General features: G+C 53.8%; 1 protein-coding gene across 7 annotated transcripts in view; it reads right to left on the bottom strand.

Moving 5' to 3' along the window:
* Window positions 1–201: 201 nt before the first annotated feature.
* The window catches only part of Numa1 (nuclear mitotic apparatus protein 1), a 68,214-nt gene continuing 52,936 nt past the window's right edge, over window positions 202–15,479 (bottom strand). For 6 of the 7 annotated variants that reach the window (XM_074084026.1, XM_074083999.1, XM_074084006.1 and 3 more), the window contains exons 10-26: window positions 15,358–15,475; window positions 15,152–15,269; window positions 14,702–14,842; window positions 13,399–13,521; window positions 9,874–13,272; window positions 9,274–9,315; window positions 7,932–8,000; window positions 6,560–6,679; window positions 6,258–6,476; window positions 5,909–6,066; window positions 4,334–4,580; window positions 3,257–3,485; window positions 2,471–2,607; window positions 1,925–2,098; window positions 1,584–1,700; window positions 1,250–1,471; window positions 202–934 (exon numbers count right to left, since the gene is read on the bottom strand). In XM_074084026.1, coding sequence (XP_073940127.1) covers window positions 923–934; window positions 1,250–1,471; window positions 1,584–1,700; window positions 1,925–2,098; window positions 2,471–2,607; window positions 3,257–3,485; window positions 4,334–4,580; window positions 5,909–6,066; window positions 6,258–6,476; window positions 6,560–6,679; window positions 7,932–8,000; window positions 9,274–9,315; window positions 9,874–13,272; window positions 13,399–13,521; window positions 14,702–14,842; window positions 15,152–15,269; window positions 15,358–15,475 — 5,645 coding nt within the window. In that variant the 3' untranslated portion in view covers window positions 202–922. The remainder of the gene's footprint in view (window positions 935–1,249; window positions 1,472–1,583; window positions 1,701–1,924; window positions 2,099–2,470; window positions 2,608–3,256; window positions 3,486–4,333; window positions 4,581–5,908; window positions 6,067–6,257; window positions 6,477–6,559; window positions 6,680–7,931; window positions 8,001–9,273; window positions 9,316–9,873; window positions 13,273–13,398; window positions 13,522–14,701; window positions 14,843–15,151; window positions 15,270–15,357; window positions 15,476–15,479) is intronic. The other variant, XM_020160931.2, reaches the window with a different exon arrangement.

Here is a 15,479-nt window from a genome sequence, read left to right as displayed (position 1 = left end):
TTGAAAAAGGAAAGAGGATATCCCATAGTGCTCCTCAGGAACACAGGCCAGAAATGGGGTATGGGAAGGCCCTAGGGAAAAATGTCCCAAGACCACAAGAACAAAAGATAAGAGAAGGGAGGTGGTTTGAAGACTCCACAAGGGATAAAAGGCAGCTCAAAGAGCTTAGGTTTTCCCATACTAACCAAGGAAGCTCAGTACTCAAGGGAGAAAAATAGACTTTATTTACAAGTAATAACATTTAGAAAAGATCCATCCCCAACCCTTAAAAACCTTCCCATCTTTCCAAATCCCACCCCAGTGCAAGTCTGGGGAAGGTGGGGTATGAGCTACCATCAAAGGCTGCCCTCTACCCCACCCCTGAGACCCAGGACCCAGCCTGTCCCAGAAAAGAGCATCCTCTGGGTATCTGGGCCCTTGGGTAGATGGGAGCAGGGGGCTCCCACCAGGTCATGCCCAGTCTTGGGCTTCAAGAGCAAGGGCCCCTGTAGGCCCAGCCATGAGGAGCTGCTTCTCTGAAGCAGGAACCAGAGCCTGCTTCTCCACTGGTCCCTTCTAGATTCAGAGGCTGAGGAAGACTGGCTGAGTTCAAGGATTCAGCCACTCAAAGCTAGCCTTAAATCTGGTTATGATGGAGAAGTGACTTTGCTCCAAGAAAAATCAGGAGGCAGGATAGGGAGAAGGCCCCACACTGTCCAAGCTCCAAGCCTCCCAGACCAGCTCTGAGAAGGTGCCTAGAGAAGGCACCAGTAAAGGTCCAGATACCATGCCACGGCACTGGCAGGCATCACTGTCTCTGGGGTTTGGCCACCAGTGGCCTATGAGCTGAGAGAAGGCACTGAGAGGGACAGTAGAAGGAAAAGAGGACCAGGTGAGGTCAGCACTGGGGACACAGGTAGGGCCATTCACTGGTACTGGCTCTTTAGTGCTTTGCCTGAAAGAAAGAGAAACAGTCATGTGGCCAGATCCATCGTGGACCTTCCTGTTCCCTGGCCCTTTCACACCCAACTGGACCCCTCCTTCATGAACCCCTAATATACCTGGCTTCAGGTTACCAGTGCTAGCCATATTTAAGAAGCCCTGTGTGCTCAATAATGAACTGTTCCTCAGAACAGGAAACACCTCCTCTTAATCTCCACCCTCCAGCAGCCTAGCTTGGCCTTGCCTTGGATGCTGCACTGTGGGGCAGTCTGGGAATGCTCAAGCTTTCATCGCATTTTCCTTCCCCCCTCCCTGCCAGTGCCTCAACCTTGCCCTTGGCCCGAGGGGTGGCAGTGGTGGCAGCAATGGCAGAAGCAGTGGCGGTGTTGGCTGTGGTGGTGGCAATGCGTGGAGAGCGTCGGGTTCCACTCCGGGTGTTGGGGGAGGTCTTGGATGGAACCTTCTTTGAGGCTCCTCGCCGCAGAAGACTGCTCCCCAGCTTCTTGGGTGTGTTGAGGATGCTGAAGGCCATCGACTGGCGCCTGTCAGCCTGTGGGGGAGCATCTGTCAAACTGGGAGATCCTTCCCATGCAGCATGCTGCTCCAGCCTCTGCAGCAAGGCTCTGCTTGTCTCCCCTCACCCTCTTTAACCCCAGGGTGACCTGTTTAAGAACAGCTGGGGCTGCTTTCTTCTGGGCCTCAGTAGCGCTCTGCCTGCGCCCTTCATGTCGGTCCCGGGGAGTCATGGGGCGTGGGAAACAGCTGGTGGCCTTCTTAGACTATGGGGGAAAGGACAATTAGGCAGGCAGTGGCAGGAGGACACCACATCCCAAGGTAAGACAAGGTATCTCAGCCTCTGAATTAGAGTAGATTTGCAGTCAATATGATCCCCTCCCCAACTAACTCATGGAGAAAAGGCTCTAATCCACTTCTGAAAGGAGCCGAGTCTGATCTGGGCACAGTACAGATAATAGAACAAAACACAGAAGCCAGTCCTGTCTACCTCGGGGGTGCCGGGGCCATGGTGGGTCTCTGAGGAGACTCGTTTGCGCTGTCGGGTGGTGATGCCTGTGCCCTCAGCAATCTGGGTTGGCTGCATGCTGGCTCGGCGCAGGGTCTCCTGGGGGTCTCCAGTTTTCATTTCCTCATCAGTGATGGTGGCCAGGCTTAGGGAAGGCTGCAGAGAGTGGAAGCAGCAGTCAGCAGGCCCCAGCTGTTTGGAGCCAGAACTGGGGCTGAGTCTGGACTGCTCATATACCTGACACTTGGAGCAGCTGGATCCTTCCTACTTTAAAAGGCCTCCCTTCCTGTTCTCTACCTACACCTAGGATGAATGGCCAGAAGTCCTGAGTAGACGCCTCTGTGCTCCTGCCTCTCAGTGACTTCACCTCGGAGCTATGCCTTCTGGCCATTCCATCTGGAAGCATGAGCTCACTCTCCTCAGCAGGCCAGAGACCCGGGGCACCAGTTAGACCAGCAGGTGGCCTTTAGGTGAGAAGCCAAGGGAGGGCCCTCATGAGAGATCTTATACAGTGACCCCAGGGCTCACCCTGGACTCCAGGGGATAGCAGGTCTTCAAGTGTGGGGGACACACTCGGTTGCGCTGCTGCAATTCTGCGATGCGGTTCCAGTCGCCCAGCTGCTCAGGCTCATCCTGGCAAGTGCCCATGTAGAAGCTGTTCCTTCCTACAGAGGACAAAAGTGGGAACAAATGGGGCTAGGGTCAGCACGTGGTCCATGGGCCCTGTTGTCTCACCAGATTTTGCTGCCAGCACATTCCCACCTCCCCTGGGGACTTTGAGCCTGGCACAGCAGTCCTGCTCTGCTTCACTGCTGGGGGTGTGGGTGGGCACACAGAGTGTTCTCTCATGGGGCATGCTGACTGCTGTCTCCCTGGGGAGGCCAGAAGAGGTCATAAGCAAAGACTGTGCCAACATCTCATTCACCTGCGAACGCTTGTTACCCCATACCAAGAGACTGAGGGCCAGGAACTGATACTCAGGAGAGTCCCTGGAACCCCAAGGGCAAAGAAATGGCTGGCCAGCCTGGCCCTCCCAACAGCCCACCACTTCCCAGGAAGGGGGATGGGGGAGTCCCAACAGGTGTCACTTAACACTGGGAATTAGGTCTTTTGGTGAGCATTCCTGGTTCTGATTGCCCCAGTCTACATAGACAGGCAAGGCCAGAGACTACAGACAGGAGACGTGAGTGGTGCTGTTGCAGGAAGGTAGCCAGGAGGCCAGTCTTGGGTTTGTAAAAGCTTGCCAGGATCTCTGTGCCAAGATCCACTTCCAGTCTAGTTTTGGGATGTGGTAAGTCTCCACAGTTCCCTCACCTGGTGGTGCTCCACTGGACACCCCAGCCTGGGAGCGGCGAGCAGAACTTCGAGTGGTGGGTCGGTAGCCAGGCAGGCTGAGCAGAGCTGAGTTACCATCATCAGGAGAGCCCAGGCGGGCTAGAGACTGGGTAGAAGAGGTGGCTCGCAGGCTGGCCTGGGAAGCAGGGGCAGACTGTGTGCTATAGAAGGATGAGTTGGCACTGTCTGGCTCCTCCACATCTACCTTCTGGAAGAGAGAATGATTGCAGAGGGCAGGGAAGCCTGACACTGCAAAGCTCCCTTTCGTCCCCCTCTCCTCTAGCCCCCAGAGCTGCAGCACACTGCTTTGCAAAGGGTCCTCAGTTTGCATGTCTGCAAATGGGCCTTTGTTGTAAAAGCCCTCACAAGGTGCTAAGGTTGTTGATTTCTCTATCCATTTTTTAAAGTCTGTTAGCAGCACTTGGGTGAGGAAAGATAGGTTATCAGCCCATTTTGAAGGTGAGGTGCAAAAAAATGATGTGAGTAGCCCCAGACTGCACAGCAAGGATGTGGCTGGGCAGAAGCTAGAACCTGTGTCCTGAGCTATACAGTCAGGGTCAGCCCATTGCCTCTGCTGTCCCTCCATCAAGGTAGCTGGAGTCCAATCATCTTCTGTAACTTCTCTAGCTTCTTGGTAGCAGAGGGCACCCTGCACAGAGGTCTTCCCTCCTATACCAAAGGCACTTCTCCCCAGCCTCCTCCTAGAGACATAAGCAAGGGCAAGAATCCAGAACCCAGCAGCAGCAGTCTGCTGAGGGCCACAATGCATCTTGGCTGCATAGGGTGCCTCAGGCCCAGAATGCAATGTCCCCTATTCTCTGCCATCAGCCTGCATAGAATTCAGGGCTACACATGGAAAGGGTAGGTCTAATTCCAGCCCTGCCCTATTCCACAGAAGAGGCCCTAAAGCAAGTCACTGTCACAAGATCTCAGCTTTCCCATCTGTACCATATAGACTGCTTGGTCATCCCTGCCTCTTCCCGACTAAGGACACAATGGAAAGACACTTTTGAGAAGTGGGCATTACAGTCCATGAGTCCCACACCCCAGCCTGACCTTGGTCATGGTGATGTTGATGATTTGCGTGGTGCGCCTGCGGGCGGAGCGGGTCTTACGGCCTGAGTCCGGAAAGACGTCCCCCAGGGAGTCTAGGCTGCTCTCCAGGGGAGCCTGACCCCGAGCAGGGATGGGGGTGAAGTAGAGACTCTCCAGGGATTCTACCTTGGGGGGCAGGCGCTGAGAGATGGGTGAAGCTGGCTCTCCAGGGACGCTGGTACCATCTGGCTGGGTACGAGGCAGCTTACTATATAGAAAAGAAATCAGCTGAGGTGCAGTTCTTGGGGCTAGAAAGCACTTTGTCTATCCCTTTGCTCCAAAGTGACCATTTCCTACTTATTACAGGCATGTATAGTTAAGCACCCCCTTGTTCTGATTTGTCAGAGGTACCAAGAAGAGCCCTTGACGTGGGCCCTTCTTTCAGGACACTCTCATGGCTTCTCCCTACCTCCATATCAGCAACTCCCAGATAATCTGCTTTAGTCCAGACCCTGCTCTCAGGCCCAGATATCCAACAGTACAGACATTACCCAAATGCCACAGCTAGTTCACAATGAATAGATGCCAAACTAAGCCCTCTGTCTGTTCTTTCTCCTGCATCTCCTACCTTACTAAGTGGATCCTCCTCACAAACCACAACACCACAACACACAGGTGCGATCTGACCTCTCCTGCTGAAGCCCAGTCACCCCTAGCCACTTAAGATGCTCTCCTAACCACACCCCTCTTGGTGTACACATCCTTCTTAATCAACTTTGGCTCCTCTCCCCTCGACTTAGAATGGCATCTCAGAGAGGCAGCTGAATAGTTAAAGCCAGGCTGCCCAAGTTCAAACCCCACCACTCCACCACTGGGACCTTGGGCCAGTGACTGCCACTCTATGCTCCAGTTTCATATATTTAAGGAGATATAATAAATTAGAACCTACCTCAGAGATTGCTGGGGGACAAATAAGTAGTTAAAATTTTTAAGTGCTTAGAACAGTGACACACAGTAAGTGCAATGAAAGTATTTCTTTAATAAAAACAATCATTGTGTTTCCAGCATTAACTTCTACACTGGTTATCAGAATAATAATATTCCCCCTCCACCACTGCTACTGGGATTTGAACTCAGGGCTTCAGGCTTGCTAGGCAAGCACTCTGCTGCTTAAGCCACACCTCCAGTCAGAATAAGCTTTCCAAGATGCAAATCCAACCACATACTCCTCAATTTCAGCCCTTCTGAGGTTCCTCAGTGCCTTTGGGATCAAGTCTAAATGCCAGCCTCCAAGCAAGAGTCCAGCCAGCCTCTGGGCTTCGGGGCCCACCCAGCCAGGCTCCTCCTCTGCCTGTGCTCACACTATGTTCCTCTGTCCAGCTGGTGCACAAACCTGTGTAGCAACAGCTATGGAGCCTTTGCTGACCTCACTTCTTTTTACTTTTGTGTGCCCTAAGCATACCAACCCACCTGTAATACTTTATTCTTCTCTAAGAATAAGCTTCCACACATCTTATTTATCTTCCTAGCCCAGTGCCTAGAACCACAGCCTGCTGAACAGCAGGCGCTCAGAAGTGTGGAGGTGTGCCTTCTGACCTGGTGATACTGCATGGGGTCCCCTCCTCAAAGCTCAGATCCAGACTGTCAATACTCAGGTCCAGCTGGGATTTCGCCTGGGGCTCACGGCTCTTTAAGGCATCAGTTGCCACCTGGAATTTACCCAGGTCTCGCAGTTGCTGGTCTGCATGAGCAACCTGGGAAGGAGAATGAAAGGAAGCCTAGGGGGGAGGTGGCCCAAACAATGTATACACATGTGAGAAAATGTAAAAACAATCAAATAAAAATTTAAAAAAAGGAAACCTAGGGGAAGGGGTGGCCTCAGAAAGGAAGGCACAGGAGTACAATACGACAGGGGCGAGGTGAGTCTGTTTAGGCAGATGCTTACCTGTGCCTCCAAGCTGCGCACCTGGGCAGTAAGATGGTGGCAGGTCTGTTCAGCCTCCTTCGTCTTCAGCCCAGCCTGCTGCAGCTCGCGGCCTAGACGGTCAGCTTCAACCCGCAGCTCCTTATTCTCCTTCTGCAACTGCTCCAGGTCCCGCAGCTGCTCTTGCAGCTCTTGGTTCTGCTGCTTCTTGGCATCATAATGGGTCTTGGCTTTCTCCATCTGTATGAGCAGATAGGGTGGGTGGGCATGGCATAGCCTAGAGGGTAGGTGGAAGGGCACAATGGGCCAGCCGGGCGCCTCACCTGCAGCTTGTAGTGTTCAGCAGCCTGCTCCTTCTGGCTCAATTGGGCCTGCAGCTCATTCAGCTGGGCCTGAAGCCGTTGGGCCTCCTGCTGGCTCTCACCTCCCTGGGCTTGGAAGGCCTAAAAATAACAGGTCAGTCAGAAAAGCCGGTCTGACTGCTCATCCCAATCCACTGACCAGCCCTAGCTTCTCAGTCCCACAGGTGTATCAGACCCTAAATTCTCTTGCACGGTTCTCAGGACCTCCTACCCTAATGTACACCACCCCCCAAATACCCCCGCAACTACATCCTCCTAACTCCTCACAGCCTCCAAGTCCACATGGATGCTCTTTTGACCCACTAATGCCATCTGCTGGCTCTGACAGTTCCAACAGCCTGGTCTTTGCTGTCTTTGAAACCAGGCACAAAGTGTCTTTACATATGCAGTCTTCCCACAGAGGAAGAGAAAGTGGCCCTTAGAATGCTGGGCACAGTGTTAGGCACTGGGCACATGAGCTCTCTCTGACAGGGAACTCACTTCTCCAAACCACTTTGTCCTCATTTCAGAGACAAGGAGACTGGGTTCAGAGATTTAAGCAAAGTAACCAGGGTGACAGTGACTAGGGTGGAGTAAGGTAGGAACTTGGCCCACCTGACTCCAAAGCCCATGGGGGCTTTATTTATGATGGCAGCATTGCCTCCTACCTAGAGCACAAGAGCAAGTTTGTCACCTGCAATACCAGCAACTGGTCTGCTACAGATGGTGCATAGGCGCTTCCCACCCTTGCCTCTCCTACATCTCCCTGTTCAGAGCCAGGACCCCAAAGAAGCGTAATACACATATTTATCACGTAATTGTGACATGATGTGAGGCATACGAAAGGGGAGCAGGAGAAATGAAGCTTGGAGCTTCCACCAACACTTGGGGCCCACCAGGGCTTTAGCAAGTCCCAGTGGCACTGGTGTCCAAGTCCTTTGCCCTGACTCAAGGCTGTGAAGCCTAATGCTACAAAAAGCCACCATTACAGCAGAAAAGGTAACACAGCTGACAGCATTAAAAATACTGTGCTGGGCGTGGTGGTGCATGACTATCAATCCTAGCACTCAGAAGGCTGAGGCACGAAGATCATGAGTTTGAGACCAGTTTGAAGGAGACCTTGCCTCAAAAAAGGAATCAAAGGTGAAAGTGGAAAGTGGAGGTCTAGAGAGATGGGAACCTCTCGTCTTGCCAGAAGGCACATGCAGGGGCTCCTGAGCCTCAAATCTCTCTTGGGCCACCAGTCCCCAGGGTGCCCCTCCTCTGACCCAACACCCACCAAAGGCTGAGGGCTTAGAGAGCCCGTCCCTCCCCCGTCTCACGCTGAGGCAGCCAGAAGCCAGGCCTGTCCCACCTTCAGCTTCTGCTGCTGCACCTTGCTCGCTTGGTCACACTCAGCCAGCTTCTTATTCAGTTCCTCCACCTGGGGAGGGAAGAGCAGATGAGATGTCTCAGGAAACTTTTTCTTGATGTCCAGATAAACCAGAGGGTTTCCCCAGACCCCTATCCAGTTCTCCTAGAGGAAACCCTGGCCTCTAGTTAGGGAATACCTGCTGCATGGGCTGCTTGTCAGGGCAAGAACAGGGAACCTAGTGTAGTGCTTTAGCAGACGTTTTCAAGGGCATCCTCCCTCCCCTCAGAAAATGCCAAAGCAAAGCCCTCAGATGCTCAGATCTCTTCCCCATTTCCATGGACCATTAGGGCTGGGCCCATGGAAACGCAGTGCAGCCGCTGTGGTTAGCACTGGGGGGACAGATGGCTATTAGACAAGAGCAGGGAAAGCCCACATAGCCAAGTCCCCCCAATTCCCACAAAGAGGAAGATCAAAGGGAGGAAGGTAGTGAAAGGGATCTTAACAGCCACAATCATCCCAGCTCCTCTATGGAGTTCAGACACAACCAGGCGGCAGAGGAAGAGGCAAGGGCTCCATTGCTAACTGTTTGCTTTTCAGTATGATTGTCCCCAATCATCTCAGACTCTGGAAGGCCCAATTCTTCAGGTCTGTGATGACTAGAAAGAAGGATGAAAAAGGTACTCTCACCAAATACCAGCTATGTAGCCATGGTGTCTCAAGAGCACAGAGGGATCCTTGTGAAATGGAGGGAGGCAGCCAAATGTAATAGGGCCTGATGCAAAGCCCTTCTGCTCCTCTCAACCTTGGCCTTCATTATCCAGATAGCTCTATGCTGTGCTCAGGTATAAGGCCCCAAGGCTATTTTGCAAGCGTCCTGAGCCTACTACCCTTCCTATGCTGCGAGAGCTGCCTTAAAAAATCCATACTCTGGGAAAGATGGGTGCTATGCTAAACAAGGCCCACAGGTAACTGCTTTTCCTCTTAGTTTGATGGCCCTAACTAGAAATAGGATTCCAGAGGTTTTGGAATCACAAAGATTGAGTTGGTCACTGGTGCAGGTCTGAGAAAGATGAACCCTATGCTGCCCTTTGTCCCTGACAGGCAGGAGAGAGAAAGTGCAGAAAGATGAAGAGGCCGACCTGGGATGGGTGGGATGAGGCCCAAGAAGGGCCCAACACACCACACTCCTGGGCAGCCTGGGCCTGGAGTCCATGGCTTGTACCTGCCCCCTTCACAAACAGTTCACAACAGGAGCTGGTGGAGGCAAGCTGCAGCCGGGGTCATGCACTGAGACTGGTCACCGCTTAAGCAGCCAGCGTTTATCAAGAACCCCAGGCATTACCTGCTTAGTCTGCTCTCTCTGAAATACCTCTAGTTGTTCCACCTGTGCGTGGGGGAGGAGCAATGCAGACAGTGAGAGGCCAAGGGGTACCAGCCTACTGTCAGGCTGATCTTACCTGGGCTTTGATACTTTCCCCCAGGGACTATGTGCAGTTATTTTAAAAACATCAGTTTGAGGCTTAGAATGTAGCTCAGTGACAGAGTGCTTGCCTCACATGCAGAAGGCTCTGGGCTCCATCCTCCGCAGCACACACACACGTACACACACACACTCCAAAAAAAAAAAAAAAGATAGTTTAGCTGCTTCTAGTCCCCTGTGGTCCATGGAGCCTTTAGGGACAGATGTACCTCTAAATGGGTTGGTGGTTGTCATGACTTGACTTTCCAGGGACAGGGACAGAGCTTTCAGAGAAGGCCACTGACATTTTCTTTAAAACAAGAAGAACAATGGACTTGAAGTCTGCTAGCCACCTCTCTCTTTCTGCTGTCCTTTTCTGAGGGACAGTGTGACAGTGAGGGAAGCTGTGGAGTGCAGAGGAACAATGTCCCAGCTCTCTTTGGGTCTGGATCTTTGGGGGTGTGGTTGAGCTGGGCTTCTTACCTGTGTAGTGAGTTTCTGCCTCTCCTCCTGGAACCGCTGCCTCTCCTCTAGGACCTTCACCTTGGCACTCTCATACTTGGCAGTCATCACCTCCAGCTCTTGGGTAGTGCTCTGTGTTTCCTGCTGCATCTCAGCCAGACGGGTCTCAGCGTCAGCACGCACAGCTGCCAGCTCTTGGACATACTTCTCCCGGGCCTGGTCCAGCTCCACTTCCAGAAACTGCCGGCCAAGGTTGGCCCGCTCACCCAGCCCTCGGTTCTCCTCTGCCAGCAGGCCATGTGCCTTCTTTAGCATGCTCAGTTGCTCTGCATAGCTGGCCTTCTCTGCCCGCAGCTGCTGGGCTGCTCGCTCCTGCTCCGCCACCTTCTGCCGCAGGGGCCCCAGCTCTCCGAGCTCCCGCTGGGCCCGCATCAGCTCTGCCCGCAGCCCACCAGCTGCCTGCTTACTCTGCTCCAGCTCTTCCCGGTGGCGTTTCTCGGCAGCTGCCTGCTCGGCCTGCAGCTGCTGGCAGAGGTGCTTGGCTGGTAGGAGCTCGCTTACTAGGGCCTGTGTGCTGGTGTGCTCCAGCTGCAGGGCAGAGAGGGCCTGCTCCTTCTGGAAGAACTTCTCCTGCCACGCCTTCAATTCTTGGCCCAGCTCCTCAGCTCGCTCTGCCTGAGAGGCCAGCTCCTGCCGCAGGTTCTCTGAAACCACGCGCTGTTTCTCCACCTCCTCCCGGAGGCTCTGCACTTCTTCTCGCAGAGCTGAGCTGCGTTCTGCGGCTCTGGCACTGTTGCTGACCGTCTCTGCCTGGAGCAGGCGCAACCTCTCCTCTAGTTTCTGGCTCTTCTCTGACTCAGCCACAACCAGCCGCTTCAACTCCTTGCTCTCCCCCTCCTTCTCCAGGACCTGGCGGTTCAAGATGGACACCTCCTCCTCCAAACTGCTAATAAGGCTGCTTTTTCTTTCAGCTTCCTGCTGGCCCCGGGCCACCTGGGCCTTCCACTCCTCCTCAGTCTTGCTGTGGTCTTGGACCTTGGCGCGGAGAGTGGTCAACTCCTTTTGGGCTGAGGCCGAGGCAGCTTGACTCTGCCCCAGCTCCTGCACCTTCTCTTCTAACTGGCTCTGCAGAGTCTCTAGGGCCTTTTCCTGCTCAGCCCGAGAGGCACGCTCAGACTCAAGGCTTTGTGCCAGGCCATCAGCCTGTTCCTGCTGCTGGTGGCACTGCTGCTCCAGCTTGCTCACTTGTGCCCGCAGACCCTCCAGCTCAGGGCCTGGCACCTCCATCTTTCCAGCTGCCTCCAACCGGACTGCTGGTCCGGAAGCATCTTCTCCACTGGCTACCCCTGCAGGCTGCCGGTGTTCCTTTTCTTTCTTAGCCAGGCGTGCCTGCAGCTGCTCCATGATCTGTTGAAGCTCCCTCAGCTCTGTTCTCAGAGATGCCTCTTGCCCTCGAAGTTTGGCCAGCTCCTGGTCTTTGCCCTCTTTTTCCGTCAGGGCATTGGCCAGTGCCTCTTGCAGGGTAGCAAATTCCACACGCTGTTCATTGAGGGCATTCTGCAGCCGCATCTCAAGCTCTGCCTTGGCTGCCTTCTCCAGGGCAAGGTCAGCTTGGGCCCGGCTGCGCTCCTGGGTCAGCCTTGCCACCTCCCTCTCTTGTTGCCCACGCTCCTCCTGCTGCTGCCCCTGGCTCTCCATCAGTGCTGCTCGCAGCCTCTCCAGCTCACTGCCCATTTGCTCGGCCTCACGCTCCATGGCCTGCAGTGCTGCCTGAGTGCTGCACAATGGCCGGTCCTGAGGCTCTTCCAGCCACTCGGAATCTCTGTCGCCAGCCCTCGGGGGCTCCTTGAGCAGCTCACGGGGGACTGTTTCCTGCTGCTCACCTGCCTTGCGCACCAAGGCCTCCAGGCGAGCCACCTCCTTGCTGGTGGCAGCCATCTTCTCCTGCAGAGAAGAGAGATCATCTGCCAGTTTCTGGGCTCTAATCTCCTTCTCCTTGACCTGCTGCAAGGCTCTGGCCAGGCTGGCATGGAGCTGGGCTAGCTCACTCTGCTGCCGGCTTATCTGGAGCTCTCTGTGGGCCTCTATCCCTGCCACCTTCTCTTTTGCCTCCTGCAGCTCCTGGCAGGACCTCTCATACTCCTCCTTCAAGGTCACCAGCTGTTCCTGCAACATGGCGCCATGTTGTGCCCCTTCTTGTTGGCTGTCCTCATACCGCCCCCGCCAAGTGGCGACTTCCTTGGCAAGCTGCTCACACTCACTCTCAGCCCTGTGCTGGGAGGCCGTGGCCTCTGCCAGCTCCTGCTGCAGGGCTTTAGTCTCAGCCTGACTGGCTGCCACAAGCTGCTGTAATCGGGCCTCAAGCGCCTTGCGCCCAGCCTTCTCTTCTTCTAGCTCCTTCTGTTCCTGCTTACGCTGCTCCACCAGGCTCCGAGACTCTGCCTTCAGCTCTGAAACACAACGCTGCTGCTCCTCCAGGGCATCTGCGGCTCTGCGCTTCTCCTCTTCCAAGTTGCCCTTGGCAGTCTTCAAGGACTCTGTGAGAACCTGGAGCTGCTCCTGGAGCTCTCCCTTCTCCTGGGCTACCTTTTCTCTCTCAGTTGCTTTTTGCTGCTCAGCCTTCAGCTGGGCCTCAAGCTGTGTCACCTGGGCCTGGGCCTGACACTGCTCCTGGTGGGCTGCTTCAACATGGGCACGGAGTTCCTCCACCTTTTGGCTCAACTCTGCCTTCTCCTGCTGGACCTTTGTCACTGATGTCTGGGCACTGTCCCAGGCTTCATTAGCAGCCTGGAGTTGCTGCTGCAGAATCTCTAGCTTTGCAGCCTTCTCCTTTTCCAATGCCTCCAGCTGCTGGCGAGCAGTATCCCGCTCCTTTATAGAGGACTCTCGTGCCTCGGAAGCAGTGGCCAGTTGCTGTGCATGGTCCCGCTTGGCTGCCTCCTGCTCCTTCACTGCCTCTTCCCACTGCTGCTCCTTCTGTTTCAGACTGCTGCTCAGCTGCTCCACCTGGTGACGGAGGCCCTGGGAGGCCTGTTCTTGCTGTTGGAGGGTCTGTGCGAGCTGGGCTTGCTCCTTTTTGGCCTGCTGCTTCACACTGATCAGTTCTTGATTCTGCTGTTGGAGGGTGGCATTGAGCGTGGTGATCTCTGTGGTCAGAGAGGCCACCTGGGCAGTCAACCGGGCCCCCTGTGCCTGGGAGGCCTGCTCCAGCTCCTCCTTGGCCTGGCCAAGGTTGGAGATGGAGCTCTGCAGGTCTGCAATGAGGCTGGCCAGCTGCTGCTTTTCGTCTTCAAAGCGGTCCCGCTCAGCGAGCAGCTGGGCTTTCTGCTGGCCCTGCTCGCTCTCCAGGGTCTCCACTCTGGCTTGGAGCTGGGTGTTGTTTGCAGTAAGAGTGGCTGCCTCTTGCTTCAGGGTTTCCAGCTGGTGCAATAAAGAGATCAGTGGGACAGCATGATTCCTCAATCACCACACCCCCTGTAGGAACTGAGGGGTGCAGGAAACAACCCCAGCATGCAAGCCTTACTGGCTGCTCCTATGTACTCCTACCTGCAAGACATCACCCAGCACTTCACCCTTCTCCTGAGATGGATTCTCTGGCAGCTGAGCCAAACGCTCTTCCAGCTGTGAAAGTTTTCCCTGAAGGATTTCATTTTTTTCTTCAAGGCATTTCTAGGAGTAAATGAGACCCAAGTGAAGAGAGAGGTGGAACAGGTACCAGATTACCACTCGGGTCCTCATGAGCCCAGGCAAAACATGAGACCCTACCATCTTGTTACCAAGATCTCCCTTTGCCCTAGCCTAGGAAAAAAAAAACTCAGAAACCATGGACCTGGACTAATGAGGGACTCTGCTAGTCCCAAGTTCTAGGGGCTGAGTTAAAGTTACAACATAAGCTACAGAGCTTACTTCCAATTTTCTTACCGTATATTCTTCCTCAGACAAGCCTCAACTCCCCAATTATCCAAATCACCACCAGCTTAAAAACAGCACCTGGGCACCAGCAGAGCCCCAGCAGCTCCAGGCCCATGCCACTTTGTTGGTTATATGCCAGACACTGCTGACTACATCTCTGAACTCCTAACCCACACACAACCCACATACAAGTCTGCTCTCTCTTACAAAGCAGAGCCCGACAGTTAGATGCTAAGTGCCTTGCCCACAGCTGCATGGTTTTAATGTGTGGTAGAGTTCAATTCTCATTAATAGCAATTAATAATACAGGTTGAGCATCCCTAACTAGAAATCCAAAACTTCCTGAGCTCCAATGTGATACTGAAAACATTTTGAATTTTGAGCCAGGCAGGGCAGCACATACTTACAATCCCAACACTCAGAAGGCAGAAGCAGGAAAATAGTTCAAGACCAGCCTATGTAGCTATGTAGCTCAACTCGGTCTCAAAAACAAGTTTTGCATGAAGGAACACTTTACATTTTGGATTAGAGATGCTCAACCCATAAAGACTATGCAGATATTCCAAATATTCCAAAATCAGAAAACCTTCAAGCTAACATGCTTGTGATCTCAAACATTCAGGGTGAGGGATAAGCAAGCTGAAATGACTAATTCACTAGAGAGCTTCACGTGAGTGTTTCACATACACAATCCCACAATAGCTGAAAAGGTTTTCATGTTATCTTTTTAGAGATTACCTTGTCCAAGATCCAATCCAATGTATGTAGCAGACAGGGCTCAAAGGTGTCATGGACTTAAGCCCACACCGTGCCATGACAACATGCCACTAAACCCTGAGAAGGCAGCTCATCTCCCAAGGGCGCTGCACAACTGAGTGGTAAACTGAGCTTACTCTGCACACAGATCCAAATTGTGGCTGACTCCCCAGCAGATTACCTTGTCCTGCAGGGCTGTGCTGAGCTCCTTCTCTAGCCGGGTCTGCTTCTCTGTCCACTCCTGAGTGGCCTTGCTGTGCTCCTCCGTCAGCTCATTGAGGGCACCCTGGAGTTGCTGCAGATGACTGGCAAACTCCCGTAGCTGAGACATGAGAGGGAAACCCATCATCCAGGGTCAAAGGTGGCACCACCACTGCAGGCTCCCTGAAGCGAGGTCTACTGCCTTCAATCATTCCTCCCTCTCTCTGATCCAATCACATCTAAACGCACCTCTAATTCAGGGCTACACATCAACATTTAGGGCTGCACCCTGTACCTTAGCAGCAGCCAGTTACAGGAAAGGGAAATGGGCAAAGTATACAGGTCCTGAGTCAGACCAAAGCCTGAGCTGGGAGCCTTCTAGACAACCTTAGCCTGAGAGACCTTTATAGGTGAGTTTTTGATCCCTCACCTTAAAGGAGAGCTCCCCATTCTCCTCAGAAAGCTGGTTAATCTTGCGATCCATCTGATTCTTCTCTGTCTTCAGGTCCTGGCACTGTTTCAGAGTCTCATGCAGCCGCATAGTGAGGCTGCCAGGGAGGGGAGCAGTGAGGAGTATGGCTCTTGCATGGGAGCAGGCAGGGGCTGGGAACTGGGAGGGACAGGAAGAGCTGTTACCTCTCATTCTTGCCATGTAGCTCCTCAAGCTCTCTGGGCTCTGGCAAGTTGGCCACTTGCTTCTCACTCAGCAGAGCCAGGCGGTCAATGCGCTGCTGCATCATGGCCATCTGTGCGTCTGC

Source organism: Castor canadensis, chromosome 1 (genome assembly GCF_047511655.1).
Source record: "Castor canadensis chromosome 1, mCasCan1.hap1v2, whole genome shotgun sequence".
Lineage (NCBI taxonomy): Eukaryota > Metazoa > Chordata > Mammalia > Rodentia > Castoridae > Castor > Castor canadensis.
The sequence above is the reverse complement of the archived record's forward strand: the minus strand, read 5'-3'. Positions and strand labels throughout refer to the sequence as shown.